Source organism: Salmo salar, chromosome ssa03 (assembly GCF_905237065.1).
Source record: "Salmo salar chromosome ssa03, Ssal_v3.1, whole genome shotgun sequence".
NCBI classification, from domain to species: Eukaryota; Metazoa; Chordata; class Actinopteri; order Salmoniformes; family Salmonidae; genus Salmo; species Salmo salar.
In genome coordinates, this window is record NC_059444.1 from 71,191,043 (window position 1) to 71,218,321 (window position 27,279).

The window sequence follows — 27,279 nt, forward strand, 5'->3', positions numbered from 1 at the left end:
TCCTACTATACGTACACTTTGTAATGCTCACCCTCTTCGTGCCAAATAGAGCATATGTGACAAAGCAGATGATTATAAAAATGCATACGAAACGTTGCCTGCATTTAGGTGTACACGTCTATGTAATATAGCCTATGTAATATGATTACTAGGCAATAGCAGTCTGTTGTGTGCAACGCCAAAGAAATAGGTAGGGGAGAGTGGGGTAAGTTTAACCATTTTCTACATTCAGCATCACTCCGTCAAGGGAAATATTATATTCTTTCTAAAAGCGATATCTATACATATTGCAGGATGTTGTGTAGCGCTGGAAATATTCAGATTTCATGGAAACATTACAGTTTTGAAAACATAGCATATCCCCAAAAAGTGGTCTATTGGCACAATTTACGCTGGGTACAGGGTAAATTGAGCCTAGGACAGGGTGAGTTGAGTCGCCTACACATTTCTGTACTGAATAAAATTTTAAATCAACCTTTTTAAAACCATGTCTATCTTTATTTCCCAAACACAATTCAACACGACCACAATCACTTTTTTGTCTTTTAATCATTTTAAGCATCTTTTAACACAGGATTAACACAGGATTAACACCTAACAAAGACATTGTACGTTTTAAAAACACTTTTAACATAGGCCAGGCCCAGTTGTTACCTCATATCCCAGTGATAATGCCTTACATTACGCCTGGGAAGAAAACACTTCAATTTGCTCAAATTGCCATTGGCTCAAACATTGGCTCACCTTACACCCTATGGCCATTGGCTCACCTTACACCCTATGGCCATTGGCTCAACTTACCCCAAGGCAAACGTTTTAATATATTAACCAACATAGCTACAAGGATGAAACCCACGGCTGTAATGTTAATGTGATGACGCGTTATTTATTATTATGGTCTATGTAATGTGGTTTTTCCTAAACTCTTCTCGCTTACTGCAGTGCTCCATTGAACAGCTATTCTCATGAGCTGTACAGTAGAAAGGTTTTCCATAATTACTCTCCTGATTGTTGTAATTAGGGTTATTACAGTAATCATCATCATCATTTGCTGGGCAGATGCCCTTTCCCACTTAGTCCTCTCTCACAGTAGGCTCTTAACCTCACACTGTGGCTGAAAGCAGCCAAGGTGATGAGGTCCCAGATCAACGATATGAGAGAACATGGTTGGCCGCCCGTGGTCTGGTGGCGCTTCGTCAAGCCTCATTATGAAATGACCCTAATAGTATATCCATTATGTATCATTACCTGCATACAGCCACTTCTCATGATCGTCCATTAATTTACCACTCGATGAGGGGAAGTTCTGGCTGGCTAAGCAGCTGAGTAGCCGATGACTTGAGTTATTGGTTTAACTGAAAGTCGAACATCATCATAGACGCCCACAGGCTTTTACAACACAAAACCTCACCAACTGTAGTTACACTCGTTCTACCCTCTCCCCTCTCCTTCCTCCACCCAACCACACCATTCCCAAGAGAGAATACCTTGGCCGCCTACGAGCCTGCACGGTATCCAATTGACTGCTCTCATTTAAGTGGTGGCGAGGCAGTGTTGGGGGGGGATCAATACTTTCAGCCTGTGGGGGCTGTGTGGGGGCTGGGTGGGGGCTGTGTGGGGCTGTGTGTGAGCTTTGGGGATTTAGTGCTGGGAGCAGTGCCGGGCCCCGTTAGGTGCATTCATCATCTGACACCCACGGTCGGCTGGTCAGCGCTGAATGTCATGCTGTTAACACTCCTCACACACAGGCCTCCCTTAGCACCGACTTACTCTCTGCATTTACATGTTGCCCACATTCATAGCCTACATTGCACCCATGAGCATTGGCGCTGCAGTGTTGACCCATACATTACACACACCCAATCAATGTCGTCCAATCTTGGCTATGTTTCTGAATAGGTTATTAAAGTGTAATTGCTGTAGAGGAAATGGCTACTATTTCCGTTCTGGTTGGTCAACACCTGTCATTTGAGTTTTTACTGTAAGTGACAGGGCAGTGTGCTACCCCCGTCTCCATTCCTCATAGTATTCCTTCCCTGTACTGTGCTATCAATCCTAGACAACCTATTCTTCATAGTGTTGTGGATTCTGATCTGATCAGGTACGTAGGTGGTGAGACAGAAGGTCAACCCCAGTTCTCTGAATTCCTTCACCTCACAAGTCAGCTTAACCAACAAATGCCAACTGTAATACAGAGGAATCAAATACAGCGAGAAGTCTGTCATACTCTTAAGTTGTCATGTTGCTCAAATTCATCCCAGAAGGATAGAAAGGTCACCATAAAAAAACCTGGCCTCAAAGCAGTAGTCTGGCGATATGTGCAGTGAATGACAAGTGCCATGGCAGAAACAACATGGCCGTTTTCCTGTTGGCATTGGCATTTCCTTTGAACTGTTTACCCTGAGGTAAAGCCACAAGTTCTCTGATATCAGAGAACTCCCTTGAGTTGTGTGGCTTAGAATATACAGATGTTTGACCTATATTGTCAGAGCAAAATAATCTTGCAGCAACAGGAGTTGAACGTTTATTCTATAATGTTGCTTGATTGGTGGTTAGGCTATTAGCTGGCCAAAATTAGGCTACATGAAAAGCGCCATACTGTTAGTGTGGGTTTTCAGTGAATATATGTAAATCATAAAGTGTTGCAGGAAAATTCTTAGCAACTAAAGATTGATCAAATTGATCCTACATCTGTAAGTTCGTTTTTGGCACGACAATTTTTTTCATTTTAAAAACTATTAGTGGAAAAACAAGTTCAGTTGGTTAATGTACTCTGCCATGGACCAATTTGCGCAGATTCATTTCCCTTTCAGTCTGTTAATGTGTCTGACCACTGCTGTTTCCTTCTTACCTCACATGTTCCAATAGCCATGACCTTTTCCCATCTAAATGCAAATGGGAGGGTCCTACACAAAGTGAAAACCATAGCTTTTTCCCATTTATCTGTACACAATTGTAACCACAAGGCTTTTGTTTTCATGTTGCGAGGAAATGTTTTCTTCTGACTCTATGAATTTAAAGAGGCTTTGAAATTGCACTGGCTGTTCTGGAAACAGTGGGTATTAATATGTGTGTCATCAGAGTAATGGCAGTCATAATGTATTCTGTTGTTACTGTGAGTGCCATTAGGTCAATGACCTCTGTCAATAGTACAATACAGTAGATTCAAACTCTCAGGGGAAGAGGAGGGGAAAAAGAGTTGATAATGCTCCCCTATTGATTAATGTGTAGTTAACAACTTTACCTACCAATAGAATTATGCAAACTGCGGCAGTGGAAGAGCACTGGAAGCGTTATTTAATGACAAAGGACAAAGGGATATACTATAGCACGTCTTGTCATCAATGCACTGCATTGGATAAAAATGTTGTTTCTTTATCTTGTTTCATGTTTATTCCAAATGTGTGGCGTGTAATACCTTGTGGGTGAGGTTGCAATTTGGGCAACTTCTTGCAAAACTCTCAGAGTAGCATTTAGTCTAGTTAATATAGGTGACAGGATAACAACGATTTGTAACTCAACCTGGAGGTCCATAGTATTATATCTATGGGGTATATGCTAATTTGATGTTGAAATGTTTAGGTTTATAAATTTATTAGACTGTCAAACAAGTTGTATAATTCCATATGTACAGTAGATGTGGGTTATGGTTCTCTGTCATTCTTTACAAACAGTTAGTTATATGTTTATACCTCAGCCATGAAAAAACATAATACCAATATTACCAACTCACTCTCTAATTCGTGAATATTGTTTAAATGAACATGTGAAAAAATTCCCCCAGACTCCATATTTACTAAACTGATTATTGTTTTATACAATACACATGGGATGTGCTTTAATAATTCATTTGTAAACAAAAACATTTGCACAGGAACAGTCGTATACTGCTTGCTTTGAAGCTTTTCAAATTAGTCCTCCATTGTTTGTGCAACAAAGACACAAAGGAATTTTCATTCATACCACATTGACACATAAAAATACAAGCTTAATAAATGGCAAGGAATATTTGCAACAAAAGTAAACAGTGCTTTTACAGCAGATAGATCATGGGATGCAACAACTTAGCAGCACGTTACTCTCAGAACCTACTGCCAAAACTGAGCTCTAGCCTCATGTGTGTGGGAAAAGCTTCTTGTGGACAATATCATTGACTGACTGGAAAGTAAAACCGGAGCTCTGTAATGGGGTGGATGTATTTGAGCCAGACAGATGGTTGCTTAGAGACATGTCTGTAAGATTCCGGTGGTGTAACATCCGTACAACACAGTGTTGCAGCTCCACCATGTCAGAGTCAGGGCCATCAAATGTCCTTTTTCGTTGCTCAATTTTTTGTTGTTGCTCTGACATAGCTACAACAACAAAAAATGGCTATAAAACTATCATTGGAGCTTGACAAGGACTATGAAACTCCATATTGAACTATTACGGATTTTTTTGGTACTCTGGCCTTAATTTGAACCTCACAAGAAATTACATTTTAGTTGCTATCCTCTCAATATCTTAGCTGATTCAGGCGCTTGCAACTAGTGTAATTTTTGCTCTTATTATTTCAAGTGCATCAATTTCTACTGTGTCTACATTGCATGTGAACATACAGTATAGTATAGCTAGTCATATAATGATATAAGCATATCATTTACTAAGAAAAATTGCAATGTTAGAATTTGTCATTACAACAGAGGCTAAGCAAAATTAAGTCTTAAATATGGACACACTGCACAAGTTGTAACAATATTATGCAAGCTCCTAACATTTAAGGTTAACATTGTCACCAGTGACAATGTTGAAATTGTCAATGACCAGCAAATTTATATAACAACATCTCTACAGTAAATGTCTATATACCCATTTCCATGACCCAGGATTTCACGATAATATTTGGACTTTCTTGTTAACTGAAGAGATAGTTGATAAGTAAAAACAACGACAAATCATGTACTTGATGTGTCTGTTACTCTATAAGTATAAGAGGACACAGTGGGAGTCCACAAGGAAGTCTGGATGAATTCGATAATGTGTAAGACATTTTTTTTTATCATGTGAAAAAAAAAATATATAGTTTCTTATGTTTTTTGCTTAAAATAATCACTTCCTTTGCTTCTTTTCAAATAACATTTTGTTAATTTAAGAATTTCATCCTTGTAAAATTTGTGTCCTACAGATTCTGAAGTATGTCACCGAAACTGATTCTGTCCTTTGCTTCTATAGTGCTGGTAAATCATCCATGATAAAAAATGACATACAAAGCTGGTTACGGATCAACACGTTAGACACAAGACATAAAAACACAAGCGTGATGGTACAATTAAGAACATGAGTATGGGCTTCCACACAATAAGGCATTGCTTTAATGAAAACATCTGGACATAAAAATCACAGTTTTAATCCTTGCTTAGCTAGTGATGATATTGATGTCCTCTTTGTCGATTGTTTCAGGTACGTCAACACACCTGCAACAATGTAAAAATTGTAAACACATAACAACAACTATTATTCTTCAACTCTGATGAATGGAGTCAAATATACAACAATACTGTATATCAAAATGAAAGCAGCTTTTCCCAACTCAAAACAAAATGGATGTCATCTACTTGGATTATATAGCGAGGGAATGAGTGCAGAAAATGAAGCTATTGAAAGAAGCATTAGTTTACATGGTCACCTGTGGAGTAGTGTGCCTACAGTCTAAAGCTGCCAATTAACAGTGGCATGAGGTTGATTCAACCCTAGCCATACACAATCATCCTACAAGCACAGTTACAAAAATATACACACATATGCACACACATTATTGTACATGTTTGTTAGTATCAAGTATTTGTTGAGGGGTTGGACTAATCTGAAATTGTGATCTTTAATTGTGAAAAGACCGTAGACTCTTGGGTAGAAACTCAACAATTCCACTTGTCCAGCTCTTCTCATTTAGTGTATAATTCTGCTAATATAGCCTATTTACAATCATTTATGCAACGGAAATTGCCACTATATCCACTAATAAGCTGATATGTGCTGGCCGTTACCAAAAACCAAGAATAAATCAACAGAGAAAAAAACCCATTAATTGTGCTTTTTAACCCACAAATCCACTTCATCATTGAAATGGGAACAATTTCGAGAGGCACCTCTTGAAGTTCTAACACCAGTTAAGTTCAATAAGAATCTCTAAAGCTATAACAAGGACTGAAAATACAAATAGTAAATATATGTATATATTTATAAAGTTGATCCAGTTCCTTTCCAATTCCCCTTTTTAAAAAATATTGTCTTCTTACGGATAACCTCACATAAAGCATTCCTTATGTGTCAACGTGCAAAGCCCTTATGTTGCCCTATAGAGAAAGTACAGATGTCCTTGTGGTTGTTGATTCTAGTTGTGAAAATCCAAATCTGAATGAAACAGAGAGCTTGAGCTGAAAGCAAGAAGGGTTAGTTGTTGGCTACTTTGAAAAGAAGACCTATGGTGAGGTTGCACACCTCTGGAAGTATCTGCTGTTTTCATCTGTTGACAGTCTGTTGACACAGGAATCCTTGGCCAGCCACCCTCTCGTTAAACAGTTACCTCGTTCTTACTGGCCGTGCGGTACTGGTTGTTGTGCTGGTGGCCTGGGATGTACTGTAGATGGTCCACCGTGTGTGTCCGTCGCGAGGCAAACTGCTGCCTCTTGTTGGTGGTCGGGTGGTTGACGGTGAGCGTGTTGTATGAGTCGTTGATGGTAGTGGGATGGGAGTGCATCTTTTGCATCTTAGCGTAGCGCTCACTGCGGTCCATGACAGGTGTGGTGGGCACAAAGTTGATATCTACATGGGACATGGCCCGCGACATGGCCTTCTCCCGGAAGTTGGAACGCCGCAGCGACAGCATCTTGTCCGGCGAGAGCAGGGGGTCCTGGGACTGGAGGCGGTCTGCGGAGAGCAGCTGCTCCTCTGAGAGAATGCGGCTGCCGTAGGTAGAGACGCCCATGTTGTAGGCTGAGAGGCCGTAGCCATGACGTGGGGTCCTCTCTGGGGACAGCACATGGTCCTGGGACATGGCCCTCTGGACACGGTGAGGCCGCTGACGGTGCTGCTGGTGGGGCTCTGTGTTCAGCTTCACCATGTGGGGCGGCTGCAGAATCTGCCGACCTGCCAAGTCTTGGTGTCGCTTCCGCATGTAGTACTCATCAATGTCCTTATCACCTGAGTGGGAAAGGAGGGAGGGGGAGGAGAGAGGGAGAAGGACAGGAGAAACATTACACTCAATATAAAGAATGATTCTATACCTCCTCCTGAGTGGAATCAGCTCAGCAGTTCTACTGTGACAACTCCTACAATTCCCTTTTGATTATGATTGCATTTTCTGTCCTTCTGCTTTCATGGGAGAAGGCAGGGGCTCTCTCGCATCACAATAATTCCACTCCTGTTCTGGTGTGGAAAGGACTATACGCCTGCCGCGAGGCAAAACAATCAAACTGTCAGTGATGCGAGTGTTGCACTGCAGGGTAGCCAGTGGTTTGACTCTGCCAAAAGCAGAGGGGCTCTACAGCGAGTGCCAACACTCTCCTGATGTTAAAGTCATTATATCTGCATGAGGAAAGCGGCGGGCTCCTCTCAAATGACTTTTAAACAGGCTTTTAGACCGGCTGGGCCTGGAAACATCAGATTGATGGCACCCTGAAACTACTGTGACTAACTGTCATCTCTGGGGGTTAGATACCTCAGCGGAAGCTAATTTCCCAAGGCCTCAAGAACACACAGAGGTGGTCTAAAAATGTCAGGACAAGACTGTGCTTGACTAAGATTTGGATGATAAGGATTTTGTTTTGGTATGGATATTTAAACCCTCCTCCTTAGATAGATGCCACGCCTGGATAGAGAAGATCCCCTTTTATTCTCTCCATAAGGGATTTATTTTCCCCAGCCATGCATCCCTAATGAAGAAGACCTGGGTTAGGCTTCTGGCAATAGCGTTTTATATTTTTCTCCAGGGGTCACTTTAGGTGTGACATTATGGTAATAAATGTCAACAACACTGACCCAGAGGCTATAGCTTGCCCACAATAGACAGGACATGTCCCTTAGCTTCATTTTAGTGCCTCATCGTTGCCAAGAGTTATAAGGATTATGGTTCAGTTTATCCTAAGCCTATAGATCAAAGATTTAGAATTGACATCATTGCATTGAAAATACTATACCATGTTGAAATAGGGGTTGATTTCATGTTGTACTCAGAGACATTTCCACCAACTCTCCTCAGATGCTTTAGTTTTGACATTTCAAAATCAATTTCAATTTGAACTGCTGTTAAAAATGTTAGGCCTTTCGTAAATAATTCACATAGGGCATTAGGCCACATTATTAGTATGAAAGATGCAACTTTGTAACTCTTAGCTCACTAAACTAGGCAATCCATAGGCTGGTCAACCTTGTGTGTTTTGTGTCCATGCTCATGATGTTACAAAGAACAAATGTATTTCCTTCCTTTTTACTTTTATGTTAAAGAAATATATGCTTGATTCATTTCTTTGCTGCTTCGAATAAGACGTTGCACTTTAACTTGATTTTGAGAGGGCATGCGGTCTCAAAGGTGAGGTGAAACCACAAACCTGCTAGCTGTGGCTAACTGACTAGGTATCCCCTTTCCCGTACCTTACCCTTAATTAAACTAAAGTCTCCACTCTCCCAGATTAAATTCGATATGGTGAGTATATTCATCTGTGGTAGCTATTGATCCCAATACGCCATCATCCGGCCCAGACGGAGCAGTAATCACATAATGCACATACACTTGTAAAAAACTTGTGAAACATCAATTATAAAGGGATCTTTAGAGGGGATTAAGATAAGCGTGGTAAGAGAAAGGGGCCCACAATAATATCATTTAGCTTTTTGCTTGGCATGAGGATTAAAGGGGCTCTGTTGTTCTGATGAGTGTTCTAATGCCTTTTAAGTTGATTACAGAGAGAAGGAGAAGACCGAGCCAAATAAGATTCCTGCTGCCTCCTCCCTTCCCCTCCACCCGCTAGCTCCTTGGAGGGTCTGAGCAGGTTATTTTAGAGTAGTGTCCTCCATCTCCATCCCTGGCTCCCTCCAGTCCTGTCTGACGGACAGGGGAGAACGAAGGAGGAGGAGGAGGAAGAAGAGGAGGAATCACACACAGACTACAGTATGTGCATTAACCATATTAATTTGATTTTCGTCGTCCTCTCCAGATGGTTTCATTAAAAAAGAAACTCATTATATACGTTTTTGCCGTTTTTCCAAAGCCTCTCTCCTTGCACAAAGCCACAGCATCTATCAGAGGTATGAGGGAACTCTCCTCTCAGAAGAGCTGTCACTGTACTGTAGGTAGGTAGAGAACTGAAATATTCACTTTTCTGACAAATCACTTTTCTGACAAATGGGTCCCAGCTCAAACTTAAAAAAAATTGGATTCCTCTCTGTGATTTCAGTGTGTTTACAATGCCCTATGACATTAAGAGAAGACCCCTTGGTTTGATAAGGGAGAGACACAATCTACGATCTAAAGGCATGTAACATACTATGAAGGGAGTTTAAATTGGTGTATAACATGTATGAGATTATTCATTTTTTCATCAAGCTTATGAAATATTTTATGGTCTTCTATCTACCCACTGGGCACAGACATCAATTCAACGTCTATTCCACGTTGGTTCAACGTAATTACATTGAATTGAGGAGGAATCTATGTTGATTCAGCCAGTGTGTGTCTAGTGGGTAATGTTTCTATTGAGCAGTACTAGATGAAGAAGCAGTACAATGCATTGCTGAGCATGGACAATTCAGATGTTATCAATGTTGTCCACATCTGGGCTGTGGCCAGGGCTGTGGCCGCAGAGGGCACACTGCTGGTCGGTGCTTGGGGGGTTCCTCAGGGAGTCGAGGCAGCAGGCAGGGCACTATCGTGTCACCCCAGGTGAGTCGTCACCAGGCTCACCCAGAGCCCCCTGTTGCTCACATGTATGTGTTAATTAACCTGTTGGGACTAGGGGGCAGTATTTGCACGGCCAGATAAAAAACGTACCTGATTTAAACTGGTTACTACTCTTGCCCAGAAACAAGAATATGCATATAATTAGTATATTTGGATAGAAAACACTCTAAAGTTTCTAAAACTGTTTGAATGGTGTCTGTGAGTATAACAGAACTCATATGGCAGGCCAAAACCTGAGAAGATTCCATACAGGAAGTGCCCTGTCTGACAATTTATTGTCCTTCTTTAGCCTCTCTATCGAAAATACAGCATCTGTGCTGTAACGTGACATTTTCTAAGGCTTCCATTGGCTCTCAGAAGGCGCCAGAAAGTGTAATGAGATGTCTGCAGTCTCTGGGCTAAGTACAGCAGCTCTGTTTGTTACTGGTCAGGCTGAGGACAGTGACACTGGAGATGCGCGTTCATGTGAATTCTCAATTTTGTTCTTTCAGTCTTTGAATGAATACAACGTCACCCGGTTGGAATATTATCGCTATTTTACGAGAAAAATCGCGTTTGACATGCTTCGAAGTACGGTAATGGAATATTGTGAAATTTTTTGTCACGAAATGCGCTCGCGGGTCACCCTTCGGATTGTGACCTGAACGCACGAACAAAACTGAGCTATTTCAATATAACTATGGATTATTTCGAACCAAAACAACATTTGTTGTTGAAGTAGAAGTCCTGGGAGTGCATTCTGACGAAGAACAGCAAAGGTAATCCAATTTTTCTTATAGTAAATCTGAGTTTGGTGAGGGCCAAACTTGGTGGGTGTCAAATTAGCGAGCCGTGATGGCGGGGTATCTACTCAGAATATTGCAAAATGTGCTTTCGCCGAAAAGCTATTTTAAAATCTGACACCGCGATTGCATAAAGGAGTTCTGTATCTATAATTCATAAAATAATTGTTATGTATTTTGTGAACGTTTTATGCTGAGTAATTAAGTAAATTCACCGGAAGTTTGCGGTGTGTATGCTAGTTGCTAGTTCTGAACATCACATGCTAATGTAAAAAGCTGGTTTTTGATATAAATATGAACTTGATTGAACAAAACATGCATGTATTGTATAACATAATGTCCTAGGAGTGTCATCTGATGAAGATCATCAAAGGTTAGTGCTGCATTTAGCTGTGTTTTTGGTTTTTGTGACATATATGCTTGCTTGAAAAATGGCTGTGTGGTTATTTCTGGCTATGTACTCTCCTAACATAATTTAATGTTTTGCTTTCACTGTAAAATCTTTTTGAAATCGAACAATGTGGTTAGATTAACCTCTTACATCTAGATGTTCCGCTAGCGGAACACCGCTCCAATATCCAATGATAGGGCGTGGTGCGAATTACAAATTCCTCAAAAATCCCAAAACTTCAATTTTTCAAACATATGACTATTTTACACCATTTTAAAGACAAGACTCTCCTTTATCTAACCACATTGTCCGATTTCAAAAAGGCTTTAAAACGAAAGGAAAACATTAGATTATGTCAGGAGAGTACCCAGCCAGAAATAATCACACACCCATTTTCCCACCTACCCTAGAGAGGTTACATTTCCTGAGTTTTCCCCGCATTCCCAGCACAAGGCGCTCGTAGATTCAGGCGCAGCTGGGAATATTGTTGACCGTTTATTTGCCCATAGTTTAGGGATTCCCCTTGTTCCTGTGGATATGCCATTCCCTGTGCATGCCCTAGATAGTCGACCATTAGGGTCAGGGCTGATTAGGGAGGCCACCGCTCCACTAGACATGTTTACGCAGGAGGGTCACAAGGAGAGAATCATTCTCTTCCTTATTGATTCTCCTGCGTTTCCTCTGTCACAGGAGGAGACGGCGGCTATGGAAACATATGTCTCCGAATCCCTGGGGCAGGGATACATTCGGCCCTCCACCTTACCTGCCTCCTATGGTTTCTTTTTTGTGAAAAAGAAGGATGGAGGTCTGCGCCCGTGTATTGACTATCGAGGTATCAATCAGATCACTGTGAGGTATAGCTACCCGCTGCCCCTCATCGCCAGTGCGATCGAGTCAATGCATGGGGCGCGCTTCTTCACAAAATTGGATCTCAGGAGCACTTACAACCTGGTGCATATCCGGTAGGGGGACGAGTGGAAGACGGCATTTAGTACCACCTCAGGGCACTATGAATACCTCGTCATGCCGTACGGGTTGATGAATGCCCCATAAGTCTTCCAGGCCTTTGTTGACGAGATTTTCCGGGACCTGCACGGGCAGGGTGTAGTGGTGTATATCGACGACATTCTGATATACTCCGCTACACACACCGAGCATGTGTCCCTGGTGCGCAGGGTGCTTGGTAGACTGTTGGAGCATGACCTGTACATCAAGGCTGAGAAATACCTGTTCTTTCAGCAGGCCGTCTCCTTCCTAGGGTACCGCATTTCCACTTCAGGGGTGGAGATGGAGAGTGACCGCATTTCAGCCATGCATTATCTGGGGTTTTGGTCAGGTAGCGGCTCCCATTACCTCACTGCTGAAGGGGGTACCGGTGCGACTGCACTGGTCGGCTGAGGCGGACAGGGCTTTTGGTCACCTGAAGGCTCTGTTTACCTCAGCTCCCATGCTGGCTCATCCGGATCCCTCTTTGGCGTTCATAGTGGAGGTGGACGCGTCCGAGGCTGGGATAGGAGCCATGCTCTCTCAGCGCTCGGGCACGCCACCAAAGCTCCGCCCCTGTGCCATCTATACGTTCCGTCTGCTGTCCGCGACCATTTGATCTATTGGACCCACACGTCACCCTCCTCTGGTCATCCTGGCATCGGTCGGACGGTGTGTTGCCTTAGTGGGAAGTACTGGTGGTCCACCTTGGCCAAGGACGTGAGGGTTTATGTTTCCTCCTGCTCGGTGTGCGCCCAGTGCAAGGCTCCCAGGCACCTGCCCAGAGGGAAGTTACAACCCCTACCCGTTCCACAACGGCCGTGGTCGCACCTGTCGGTGGACTTCCTGACGGATCTTCCTCCCTCACAGGGCAACACCATGATCCTGGTCGTTGTGGATCGGTTTTCTAAGTCCTGCCATCTCCTCCCTTTGCCCGTTCTCCCTACGGCCCTACAGACTGCGGAGGCCCTATTCACTCACGTTTTCCAGCACTACGGGGTGCCTTAGTACATAATCTCTGATCGGGGTCCCCAGTTCACGTCCAGGGTATGGAGGGCGTTCATGGAACGTCTGGGGGTCTCGGTCAGCCTCACCTCAGGTTTTCAACCCGAGAGTAACGGGCAGGTGGAGAGAGTAAACCAGAATGTGGGTAGGTTTCTGCGGTCATATTGCCAGGACCGGCCGGGGGAGTGGGCAGCGTTCATCCCCTGGGCAGAGATGGCCCAAAACTCACTCCGCCACTCCTCCACTAACCTCTCCCCCTTCCAGTGCGTACTGGGGTATCAGCCGGTTCTGGCACCTTGGCATCAGAGCCAGATCGAAGCTCCTGCGGTGGACGAATGGTTTAAGCGCTCGGAGGAGACCTGGGATGCCGCTCATGTGCACCTGCAACAGGCCGTGAGGCGGCAGAAGGCGAGCGCCGACCGCCACCGCAGTGAGGCCCCGGTGTTCGCACCGGGGGACCGGGTCTGGCACTCGACCCAAAACCTGCCCCTCCGCCTGCCCTGACGGAAGCTGGGTCCGCAGTTTGTGGGGCCATTCAAAGTCCTGAGGAGACTCAACAAGGTATGCTGCAGGTTACAGCTTCCCCCAGATTACCGTATTAATCCCTCGTTCCATGTGTCTCTCCTCAGGCTGGTGGTGGCTGGTCCACTTCAGGAGTCTGAGGTGCACTGGGGCCCCCTCTGGACATCGAGGGGGCCCCAGCGTATGCTGTTCGAGCCATCCTGGACTCGAGGTGTCGGGGGAGGGGCCTTCAGTACCTCATGGAGTGGGAGGGGTACGATCCGGAGGAGAGATGCTGGGTGCCAGTGGAGGACGTCTTGGACCCTTCGTTGCTGCGGGAGTTCCACCGTCTCCACCCGGATCGCCCTGCGCCTCGTCCTCCGGGTCGCCCCCGAGGTCGGTGTCGGCGCGCTGCTGGAGCTGCGCGTCAAGGGGGGGGTTACTGTCACGACTTTCACCGAAGTCGGTCCCCTCCTTGTTCGGGCGGCGTTCGGCGGTCGATGTCACCGGCTTTCTAGCCATCACCGATCCACTTTTCATTTTCCATTTGTTTTGTCTTTGTTTTACACACCTGGTTTCAATCCCCCAATTACTTGTTCATTATTTAACCCTCTGTTCCCCCATGGTTGTTTGTGAGTGATTGTTTGTCTTTATATGGTCCGTTATTGTGGGCTCGGAATATTGTGTTGTATTTGTGAATACTTGAGTAAATACGTTGATTACTCATATCTGCTGTCCTGTGTCTGACTCTCTACACCAGCTACACACAGGCCCGATTACAACATCAAAGGTTTTGTCACATTGATTCTCTGTGTCCACACTGAGCATAACATACAAGTCTGCACTAGAATACCACACCCTACTTATTTTAATACAGCACTATTGAACATTCGAGCAGGAAGGAACTAATGCTTTTGCATGACCCATGCAACGCAACCAACCACAGGATACTAGAGAAGGAGCATACTGTAGATCATGCAGCTGTCATAGGGGAATGGAGAATGGTGAAAGTCAAGCCATCATGCAGAGGAAGTATAATGATAATAATCGGGCTGACCCAGATCTCATCTCAGAGACATTAGTCCCATCTTGTTAGCGTCTAGACTCATGTGGGTATGGAGAAATGGCTTTTAATATGTCATTACCAGACATTAGCTACATGACATGGGCCACAGATGGAGCCAAATTACATGACAATTAGATGTAAGTCAATGGGTCGGTAGATGGGGACAATGGGGCTGAATCCAGTGACTTTAACATGTGCTTGTGCGTTTCAAGAAACCCATCTCACACACAGAGATGTCTTCCTATGGATTCAGCTCATAACCCCAATGACTTTGTGCTCATGACTTATGTTTGCATCCCTGTAATAGGCATCCATACAGGGACACTATTGCATCACAGTACTTGAATGCAATGTGGACTTCAACACAATGTGTTAAGATCAACCTTTTCTCCCCCCTGTGGACTGGCGGGGTCCAGGCAGGAGATCAAGCAAACATGATGGTGTATGTAATGAAAGACCACCTACTTAATTTGTGGAGAGAGGAGTATTTACTTAAGTCAGCTTTGCTCATTGCCGCCAGCTCGTAGTTGGGAGGCAGGTGGGTGAGGTTCTGGAAGGAGCGTGAGAAGGACATGTCCAGGTCGTACGGCTCTGTCTGCGAGGTTAGGATGTTGTTCATGCGCTGGGGCTTCTCTGCAGGGGAGACAGGAGAGATTGACGCAGTGCAATCAGGCTACAATCAGACAGCAGACAGTCTGGAGGATGCCACAGAGAGGGGCGCGTACACAGGGGGTCTTCACTGGAGGAGACAGGGGGATACAGAGTGTGGGTGTGAGGAGGGAGTGTGGGTGCGGTGGGGGTATCTGGGTGAGGATAGATGAAGTGGGGACTTTTATGTTCGACTCTTCTAACCTGGATTTAACATTATTTGTTGTGTTTAAAAAATATATATATTTCAGAGTGCAATTCTGGTGTGCTAGGATTGGTTGCGACTGCAAGTGCACTTGCCACACTGGCTGTCACTAGTATGCGTGGCGCCATTGCGGGTGGCTATGCTGCCTGCCTGGCTTCTGTGGCCATGGTTATGTGGGACAAGTGGTCATGGCGCAGGCAGCTGGAGCATTAGCAGCGGTAGGGTGGGGCGTTGCCAGTCCTCTGAGGTGCTGGTCAGCAGTGGCAGGTTTAACAAAAGGGCTGGGTGACTACTGTGATAGAGAGGACAGGGACACACAACACCAAGGACCATGTGAAACAGAAGTGAGGCATTCCGTGAGAGACAGAGTGAAAGAGAGTGCGAGTGTGAGCAAGAAAAGATGGAAGGGAGTAGAATGTGTATTTTGTGTAACAAAGGTCCGGTTCTGAAGCGTTAACACAGATCTTAATGAGATTCTACCATTGCAAACACTGTGTGGCAGCTAACCCAACAAAAAGAGATACTGGAGAGAGAGAGAAAGAGAGCAGAGCAGAGTGAGAAGGTAAGTGAGAGTTTGGTGTGTCAACTCTGGTTCATTCAGTCTGAACAAAAAGGAAGAGTGACCCCCCGCCTTGACCCCAGCGAAATACAAGACGTCACTGTCACCAACTGTCACAACAAGAGGTCGACATATACAGTACGTAAAAGAAAAAGGGAATACACATGTACAGCAGGTGTATATGCGTATTACTTACCATGTCTCATTTGTCTGTGGGCTACATAACAAATCCAAGTAAGAGAAAATGGATCAGTACAATAACAAACATTATTCATAGTATGTATTAATAACCAAACCAATGTGTCTGACATTTTCTGTTTAAAATGAGTTGTTGAAATTCTATGCTAATTATAATGATCGTACTAGTCAAATAAAGTAATCAGATTCCTATGTATTGTGGCCATTCTCAATAGTAGTTATTCATAATCAGCTGTGGTTTGATCCACCTTGAAAGCCATCCTTTGATGTCTGTGTTGGAGAGACCTATCTACTTATGGGGACTTTCAGTCCCTTTGCCTTTGAAAATGTTGGCCTCAAAACATACAATTGGAAAACTATCCTGCCATGAGGTTGGAGTCCACAGCTCCACTGACATTGAAACAGACAGTGTAGCATGGTGTAGCGTTTCAGTGCAGACCTCTTAGCATGAAAATCTTAAAATATAAACTTTGTTCTTAGCCAATTATGTAGGATAGATGGAGAGGCATCTAGCAACAATGCACAAATAGCTTTTCTCTCTGAACTCATGGTGTTTCACTGCAGTGTTAGAGCTGTGACCACTCAATAATTTCATGCTAAAAAGCATCTCTTTTCATTGAAAAACTCATGTAGGAAAATAGATAAGGCACAACATAAGTAATTGAAGTTTTTCAATAACTTGAGTAAGCCATACAGATGCCATTATAATTCATTTTCCACAAGTCCTTGTTTCATTTGCTATCCAAGCTATTCATTTCCCATCGAGAATTTTTTTTGTCCTCGCTTGAATTCTAAAAAAGCATATTCTGACTTATTTCGAATTTAGTCAAAGTTCTTGTGTCGTACTGGAGCTGATAAAACCATGCATTCAGGAAATCAATATGACCTAATCCTCCCTCAACTTTATTGGGGTAAATGAAGACATCTTTGTAGCATACCCAAGAGCCACTGTGTGTTGTGTGGCAGTATAATCTCACACTTAAAAGGGCATGGTTAGTATCCATAATGTACTTTCCATCTACCATATATCTCTACAGAGGGTTAGTTACTATCTAAACATTTTTATTATTCATTGGAAAGAGTGAAATATTGGCAACCAACCACAGTCATATAATATATACTGTACTTACAGTGGGGGGGAAAAAGTATTTGATCCCCTGCTGATTTTGTACGTTTGCCCACTGATAAAGAAAGGATCAGTCTATAATTTTAATGGTAGGTTTATTTGAACAGTGAGAGACAGAATAACAACAAAAATATCCAGAAAAACGCATGTCAAAAATGTATTAATTGATTTGCATTTTAATGAGGGAAATAAGTATTTGACCCCCTCTCAATCAGAAAGATTTCTGGCTCCCAGGTGTCTTTAATACAGGTAATGAGCTGAGATTAGGAGCACACTCTTAAAGGGAGTGCTCCTAACCGCAGCTTGTTACCTGTAAAAAAGACACCTGTCCACAGAAGCAATCAATCAATCAGATTCCAAACTCTCCACCATGGCCAAGACCAAAGAGCTCTCCAAGGATGTCAGGGACAAGATTGTAGACCTACACAAGGCTGGAATGGGCTACAAGACCATCGCCAAGCAGCTTGGTGAGAAGGTGACAACATTTGGTGCGATTATTCGCAAATGGAAGAAACACAAAAGAACTGTCAATATCCCTCGGCCTGGGGCTCCATGCAAGATCTCACCTCGTGGAGTTGCAATGATCATGAGAATGGTGAGGAATCAGCCCAGAACTACACTGGAGGATCTTGTCAATGATCTCAAGGCAGCTGGGACCATAGTCACCAAGAAAACAATTGGTAACACACTACACCGTGAAGGACTGAAATCCTGCAGCGCCCGCAAGGTCCCCCTGCTCAAGAATACATATACATGCCCGTCTGAAGTTTGCCAATGAACATCTGAATGATTCAGAGGACAACTGGGTGAAAGTGTTGTGGTCAGATGAGACCAAAATGGAGCTCTTTGGCATCAACTCAACTCGCCGTGTTTGGAGGAGGAGGAATGCTGCCTATGACCCCAAGAACACCATCTCCACTGTCAAACATGGAGGTGGAAACATTATGCTTTGGGGGTGTTTTTCTGCTAAGGGGACAGGACAACTTCACCGCATCAAAGGGATGATGGACGGGGCCATGTACCGTCAAATCTTGGGTGAGAACATCCTTCCCTCAGCCAGGGTGTTGAAAATGGGTCGTGGATGGGTATTCCAGCATGACAATGACCCAAAACATTCGCCTCGAAACCTTAATGACTTGGAGAAGATCTGCAAAGAGGAGTGGGACAAAATCCCTCCTGAGATGTGTGCAAACCTGGTGGCCAACTACAAGAAATGTCTGACCTCTGTGATTGCCAACAAGGGTTTCGCCACCAAGTACTAAGTCATGTTTTGCAGAGGGGTCAAATACTTATTGCCCTCATTAAAATGCAAATAATTTTATAAAATTTTTGACATGCGTTTTTCAGGATTTTTTTGTTGTTATTCTGTCTCTCACTGTTCAAATAAACCTACCATTAAAATTATAGACTGATAATTTCTTTATCAATGGGCAAACGTACAAAATCAGCAGGGGATCAAATACTTTCCCCCCCCACTGTATGTGAACATGCAAACCTTAAATATCCTTACCAATTTTAGGTGTGTGGGCCTGGGTAAGATCCAGGTGACTATGTTGATAATCATGTTGGTGGTTGCCTATTGGGAAAACAATGAAAAGGTTAGGTTTGGAAATCAAATTAAACATTACCATAGATTCACATTATGTACATTTCATGTCAAATAAATGGCTGTTAATACATGCCCATATTATCAACTTTTCCCTCATTTTTAGGATCATTGACTCTTGTAATGCAGGCTGACTGGACACCACTGTGAATGATCACATAAACCTATGTTCCTTTGACTAAAATGTAAATTGTCTTTGCGTTTCTAAATTCAAAGTATGAGATCTGTCCAGAGATAGCAGGGGTGTGCTTTGATATCTGACTGATGATTTATGGGATTTTGTGCATCTTTACTCTACTACACAGTTTTCACATTTTAAGGCAGGCATTTTGTGCTATTCCCTTTTGAGCAACGAAGAATGAGGTAAGACAGATTTCATCAGAATCGTCAACTTCCTGACATCTGTGGGACTTCATGTCATGCGAGGGAGTGAATATGTTCCCTTTATTCGATGAAGTCTATTTGGTCAATGTAGAGCACAGCTTCTCCTCTACTACAGCAGCAGATGCAGGACACTGGACATTATTTGCATTTCAACAAATTCATTGATCATCCCATTAGAACCCTAAATACAAAAGACACTCAAATAAAATGTGAACTCTTTAGAATGTTTAACGTGAAGTGACAGGAGAGCATCTCCGTGGCGTTAGAAAAACAGTTGCTTTCTTTCCGTTACTGTGACTTGCTAATGGAGAGTTGTGACAGTTACAAAAAAGATGTGTGGCAACACAAGCCTTCATTTCATCTTCTGGTTTCGGGTAAGTAGCTGGAACTGCGCATAACATACATTTTGCAGGGAAAATTGCTTCCTGTTGGAGAGATTTATGTCAAAGCAATCAGCACAGTAGGGTAAAGTACCTTGTTAAACTGGATTTTAACACAGTTCTAAAGGAATAGCTTTTTAGAAACAATACAATGGAGTAGAACAACAACCAATGGACAACATCATCCAATTAAATGGCAATGTACCGGTATTCCAAATCCCAATATCCTTTACGAACATAAAACAAGATTTGTGCCCAATCTCCCTTCACACCATAGCTGTATTGCCCTGTTCAATCACCCTGTTTGATCAAGGGACCAATTACACGATCTTCAGATGGCTGAGCTAAACTAACCTGCTTTGAGCTTGCCAGGGAAAAAGTTTTACACTGAAAAGAAGAAGTTCTCTGCTATCTGCAAACTGTCTAACAATCAGGCCGTCCCAAAAAAACGTGTTGGAATACTTCAGGTTTTTAAAGATGGTTCAAAAACGTGTTGGAATACTTCAGGTTTTTAAAGATGGTTCAAAAACGTGTTGGAATACTTCAGGTTTTTAAAGATGGTTCAAAAACGTGTTGGAATACTTCAGGTTTTTAAAGATGGTTCAAAAACGTGTTGGAATACTTCAGGTTTTTAAAGATGGTTCAAAAACGTGTTGGAATACTTCAGGTTTTTAAAGATGGTTCAAAAACGTGTTGGAATACTTCAGGTTTTTAAAGATGGTTCAAAAACGTGTTGGAATACTTCAGGTTTTTAAAGATGGTTCAAAAACGTGTTGGAATACTTCAGGTTTTTAAAGATGGTTCAAAAACGTGTTGGAATACTTCAGGTTTCTAAAGGTTGTTCAAAAACTGATTGGAGTGACTGCTCCTATATCTGCCTTCCTGTTGTATTGGCTTTCCTTTGGCTTTTCATAAACGTTGGTAACATTCCGTTTTTCTTATACAGTATGTGCATCCATTTTGTATTGCATCAACATTGATTATCTTCTCAGAGCGGACCTCCTACAGTTGCACGCCTTAAAAAGTTAAGCAAATGTGAACAACCGCAGATGATGTTGTTTGCTGAAGAACACCCACATCCTGTCTGTTGTGTGTAAGGAGGTGGGAAGATGTCATGCCCCAGGACTCCCATATCCACCCACCACTATGTAAATGCATCAACTCATGAATCAGATGTACAGTAGATAAGTCACACGACTCTCAGAAATTCAGAGAAATTCAGAGGTGTCCAGTCATTTCATTCCAGTCTGTAACGTGTCCAGAAACAGGTCCTGGAATGTTTGGTTGAACAGCCTGCAGGGCTCTGGATCATAAAAATAAGAATGAATAGAACAGGCTTGGAACCTCTAAATCTGGCAATTTTACTGGTAAACTCATGGGTACACTCGCAAAGACCGCCATGCCCACCCCATAATGCCATCATTGGCTTGAATGGGAAAGCCCGTTCTATTCATTCTTATTTCTATGCTCTGGAGCCTGTCAGGGGAGGGGCTTTGTGAGAATTGGAAATAATGAATGCCATAAAACAGTATTGTTGGAGTTATATACATCTGCACTTCAGGTGTAGTCTATCTACTGTAATAGAGCTCATTTGGAATGGCTTTGGTGTGTGAAAGTCTTCATCCAGATGTGACAGGTCAATGCTTTACTTGATACCAACAATTGTTCGCATTTTACCCATTATGAGTCCACATTGTACTTTGTCATAACCCTCAAACCGATATCTCTGGTTATTATAATGAATAAACTTTTATTACATAGGAACTACATACATACTACATATCTAATGGTTTAACATCACCTCAACATGTCAAACATGCTTGGTTGAACATAATGCAGGCATTTTGGGCACCACTGAGTGAAACCCTTCCAGGTTCCAGCGGCTGGACAAGACAGAGGGGATACCACTGTTACCCAGTTCCATTTTGAAAGCCTCACTCTGCCTCTTTCAGTGAAACCTGATGGACTGCCTGTAACGATGAGAGCCCACGCTGTGTCATTACCCTGGCAGTGTGTAAAGTGCCATGTGGGCCCTGCAGGGTGGCTGGCTGGGGCTGAGGCACACCTCACCTCACCTCTCCCCCTTACACCCACCCTTACAGGAGCCTGCTGGGGCAGATGCACTGCAAGAACCAACCATCAACACAGACAGGTTCTGCATGGATGTGGGCTTTGTATCAATATGCGCTGTGACCAGAGGTTCTATTATGCACAATGCTTGCAGGATGTTTTTGGGGTGTGATTATGGTTTGCAGGTGCTGCTTTGTTTCAGTGTACAGCAGTGTAGTTGTTGCTACAATTCTGAATAAGTGAATATCCCAGCTCTTCACACATTCAGACGAAATCCGGGACTTCTAATTGTTAAGTTCAAGATGACTAACTGAATCCCTGTGCTTCAAAGAAAGAATATTAGTCATTCTACAGACAAAACAACAATGAAGCTCGGAAGAGAAGACAAAACAATATTGTGAGAGTAAACCTCACTTCATGTGGCACACGTCATGGGGCACAATGAAAGATGACACTTTGAACAGGTTGCAAGGAATGTCTGGATACATCACTGTTGCTTTAAGAAACTCTGAGCCACATGAGCTTGAACTAATGCTGGTCTATAACTGTATCTGCCCTACATTGACAAATCTTTAGGGGGTCAGGACATTTTTCATCCAGCTCATCTGCCAATGCCATCACAACGTCTGTTAGTTTTCTGCTTCACATACTGTAACGAGATCCCAGTGATACAACAATTGCATAGAGTAAAAAAGTAACAACCATATTGGGAGAGACATAAAAACCAACAGTTACATGACATAAACCACAAACATGCTGCAACTTTACCAAACCTCCTCCGGTGGCCTGAAGTTTGTTGATCTCGTGAGTTGCTAACAAGGATAAGCACAGATTTATCTGATGTCTCCTTCAATTCAAAAGAAGTAACATCATTCAAAGCTGCCTTTATCCCTGCCTTAGCATCTTATCATCTTCTTGAAGGATCCAAGTTGAATAGAACAGCAACACCTGGAATCATGTAGGAGTCATAGGAGAGAAGCATACAGTATCCACTGGCAAAAACAGCACTCTATAGATTGGATATGTAACTAAAAAAACAAAAACAAACATTTAAAAAACTGCAATTATAATGGCTAAACAGTCATATGATATGGATTGATGGGATTGGATCAGTTCTAATGGAAAGGTTATTTTCAAACTCTGAAAAGAAATGCATGAAGCTCAAAGACACAGAATTTGCCATTGAGCTCTACGTATTAAGTGGTAATCCAGAACCGACTAAATGTTTGACATACAGGAACATTTCTCCCATAACCTTCCCCAGATAAGATTTGAGGATCACAGCCTAATATCAGCCTTTTACACACCCTTTCTATGGCTGTTTCTATTGCTAACAGATGTCTATACTAAAGAGCTCTCATATTCATTGAATAAGCCATATCAAGAATGCTCAACAACCGAATTCATTTCATTTTCAGTGACGCTAATTAAAAATGAAAGGAGTCGGTTTTTCATGAAAGAGATGCAAAAATACCACCGAATACAAATGATCAATTAATTTCCCTTTTAATTTTCCTTTCTTTATTTTTTTTGTTTGAATAATTACTTTCTATGTTTTCCCGCAATTATATTTGTATTTTCAACATAAGGCAATTGTTAATGGGGGAGGTGATGAAACATTTTAATGAAGGAGAAATGCCAGGCTTTGTGAAGACACAACAAGTTGGAAAATAACAACTGAAATGACTTTGCAATTATGAGCCTGGGTTGACTGCGCACTGGCATTTAATCACAAAGGTATGGAATGCAAAGTGTAAACGTTTACACATTTCAGTTAAATTTGCTTTCATTTAGCTCAGCTAATTTATTTTCACCCACATTTAGAAGAGACAAAGTCAGTTGTGTAGCTAAGGTAGACAGGTCAACAACCTTGAGCGTGAGTATTGAGATCTCTGAGCACCTCTACTGCAGCTTTGTGCTGTGAGGTCCATCTATTACAATGACAGATCAGTGTGTCTCTGACTGTGTGAGGCTCTGAAGCTCTCTGTCAATCCTCCCTTCCCTCCGAGAGGCCAATGACAGCGGGTTGAGAGTGCTGGTCTAGTGTTCCACATGACGTCGTCCCTTTATGGGCCCCCGGGAATGAGGCTCTTTGATCCATTTACATCGATTCTGTATCACCTTCCCTATCGCCTCCAGACTGTCTTAGGCTGAGGTGAATCATGCTCTGGTGGCATACTGCTTCCAGTCAACTGGAGGCTAAAGCCTTCCTCTCCCCTTCAGCCTGACCTTGGGATTTCCTGTACATGAGTCCCATCTAATACTGAGCCCTGGACTGGCGGGAATCACATCTAACACTGAGCCCTGGACTGGAGGGAATCACATCTAACACTGAGCCCTGGACCGGAGGGAATCACATTTAACACTGAGCCCTGGACCGGAGGGAATCACATTTAACACTGAGCCCTGGACTGGAGGGAATCACATCTAACACCGAGCCCTGGACTGGAGGGAATCACATCTAACACCGAGCCCTGGACTGGAGGGAATCACATCTAACACTGAGCCCTGGACTGGAGGGAATCACATCTAACACCGAGCCCTGGACTGGAGGGAATCACATCTAACACTGAGCCCTGGACTGGAGGGAATCACATCTAACACCAAGCCCTGGACTGGAGGGAATCACATCTAACACTGAGCCCTGGACTGGAGGGAATCACATCTAACACCGAGCCCTGGACTGGAGGGAATCACATCTAACACTGAGCCCTGGACTGGAGGGAATCACATCTAACACCAAGCCCTGGACTGGAGGGAATCACATCTAACACTGAGCTCTGGACTGGAGGGAATCACATATAACACTGAGCCCTGGACAGGATAGCTTTTAAACTGCACTTTAAGAGCAATGTGGAGGTTTTAGCCACCTTAGTAAAAATAGTCTTCACTCACCTTGACACTCCACGATAAAGGATGGTGATATGCCATCAATGCCCAACCGTTTGACAATTACTTGTAGAAACTCTTAGCAGGAAGCTTTGTGTTATTATACATCTTTTTCAGGCAGTGAAAGATGACTTGGCTCAGTATCCCTTTGTTTATCAGTCGCTTCATCTCGCTTTTTTTTATCCCAGCCTCTTTTCCTACCCAACCCAATTTCTTACCCAGCCCTCCTGCGAGTAACCAATCCTGCAACAATCAATCCACAAGATGAGTAGACGAGGTGATTGTATCTATTTACATAATGACTGTGATAGATACTAGTCCTACAGAGTTAAGCTTGTTTATCGTGGCCAAGTATCTGCATGAATTGTTTGCTGTTCATCTTGTTATCCCCTCTTCAAAATATTTACCGCGTATCTCCCATCTTAAATTCGCTAATGAAATGATCGCTCACAGCCCGCAAACATTTGGGGACAATGATGACGCTAATTAATAGTCGTTGGACCCTGTGAGGCGCTACGTGTGACGTGTTGCACTGGATGACATTCGTCTACTAGCATTTATTAAGACACTCGTGATTAATGGTGTGCTGTCCTATGATAGGGTGAGAGCCAGAGCTGCAGCCCCAGACTTCGAGTGATGGAGAGAAGGCCACACTTGAGCGCCGCTGGAGAATATATGGACCACGTTGATTAGTCGCCTTTCCATGTGCCTTCGCCCATAATGATGAGTGCACTTCTACGTATCTCAAATAAACAGTGTCTGCAATCTGCACTCCAGTACAGTTATGCCCATATTAATTACAGATCCTGCACACTGGCAGGATTGGAGAGGCTTCTTTGGAAAGTGGTGGGTCTCCCTTAATTAGCATACTAGGGAAATAATTGACGCCATATGCCTGTCCCCCATGCTACCGTAGCGGGTGGTGGCACAATGCGCCGCAGCTCGTCTGGCATTCCACATCCCATGCTGACGGTTGTGTCACCCTTCTATCCCCATGCTTTCTAAATGTACAACCACAGAAACCTGGCATCACGAGGCACTTATTAGTGTGCATACATCAAGGTGATAACTATCGGCTACTGTCGGTTCATAGAGGCGGCTCATTAATTGACTTGTTTGGCGGAGGAGTGTTTGTTTGGGTGTCCAGTATTCTACCCAGGAACCCCTTCTCTGATGCTGTGTTGAGGAGTGACAACTAATGAAATAACAGCGGAGTAGCTCTGAGAAACACAGGCCTGGTAACTGTTCAGATACCTAACCACTCCTCTCCTCATAACAGTTCTTTTAATCACCTGATCTCCTTCCCAATCGGGAGGCAGAGAGACAGAAAGGGAGAATCTGTTTCTCAAAATATGGTATTGATGAGATGGAAGTGATTGGACCACGGTGGATTATATTCGAGGGAGAAACATTGATAGATGGCACTGGGAAATATTGATCGAACATAGATAAATGCAGTGATGTTTTTAGGGGCTTTCACACCAGACTGGTAGGATACGGACTGATTCCATCCACATAGAACAGTGTCAATGGAACATTGTCCTTTTTGTTTTCATAGTAGGACTGCATTAGTCTAAAATCTAACTAGCATAACATCAGAGAAGATGGTACGTCAAGAAGCAAGTGAAGGATTAGAAGACATTGAACATGTGATGGAGGTCAGGGAAGAGAAGTGAGGTGCTTAGGTTGAGGCTTATCTAAATGTATGCATGTTGAAGCCGAGATGTTGACGGACAGACCATATTTCCAAGGGAAACAGGAAAAGACAGGTCCTGCCAGATTGAGGGTGAGTCGAGGGAGGGGGGGTAAAAAATATTAGCTTTCATGATATGGGAGAGCGTATCATGAGAACACTTTTATTCTGAAATGTGAAAGGTTCAATCAGAGAAGCTGAGATGAGAAAAGGGACAAGAGGAAATGAGGGAGATGAGGGATAGGAGAGAGAGAGAGGCTAGAGAAATGATGAGAAGGAGGGCAGAGTGCATGAAAGAGACTGATGTGGGTGGACGGCTGTGCATTGCAGCAGAGGAGAGTTTGACAGGATCAGAGAGGAGAGAGGTGAAGGGGATGAGGGCCGTCAGAAGGGTGAAATTTACCAAAGACATATGGTGAAGGGAGCAGGAAATTACTAAACAAAGAGAATCAGAAATATTTGTGGGCAGAAAAGGGCAGCCAAGTCAATCAGTAGTATAAGGGGACGTTCATAGAGAAGCTAAAGACAATTTAGGTTGATGGTGAGATGCCAGAAAGGGAATACATTGAGCATATACTTGCTGTCTGCTAAGGGGGATGAAGAGTGGAGAGGATGAAATGTGATCTGATTGTGAAGGAAGTAGAAATACTCATGTCTACATGTCTCTGAATGGAGTAAGAAATGTATGTGAAACCTTCTAATTTACTGATAAGACCACAACCCTCTAGCTATAGTCATGATCTATATTATGCTTATGGCAGTTCACAAACAGAAGTTCATGTGATTGACATCAATGATTAGCAGTCAGTCTCCATTATTGCTTAGCTCTGTTCTTGATCATATTACTTAAACATTGTC

At 43.2% G+C, this 27,279-nt stretch overlaps 1 protein-coding gene across 5 annotated transcripts in view; it reads right to left on the reverse strand.

The window, feature by feature from the left end:
• Positions 1 to 3,792: 3,792 nt before the first annotated feature.
• The window catches only part of LOC106601482 (protein shisa-6), a 73,321-nt gene continuing 49,834 nt past the window's right edge, over positions 3,793 to 27,279 (reverse strand). For 2 of the 5 annotated variants that reach the window (XM_014193704.2, XM_014193706.2), the window contains 4 exons: positions 18,910 to 18,975; positions 16,272 to 16,292; positions 15,129 to 15,296; positions 3,793 to 7,179 (listed from right to left, as the gene is read on the reverse strand). In XM_014193704.2, the coding sequence (XP_014049179.1) occupies positions 6,551 to 7,179; positions 15,129 to 15,296; positions 16,272 to 16,292; positions 18,910 to 18,975 (884 nt within the window). In that variant the 3' untranslated portion in view covers positions 3,793 to 6,550. The remainder of the gene's footprint in view (positions 7,180 to 15,128; positions 15,297 to 16,271; positions 16,293 to 18,909; positions 18,976 to 27,279) is intronic. The other 3 variants (XM_045715240.1, XM_045715241.1, XM_014193705.2) reach the window with 2 other exon arrangements.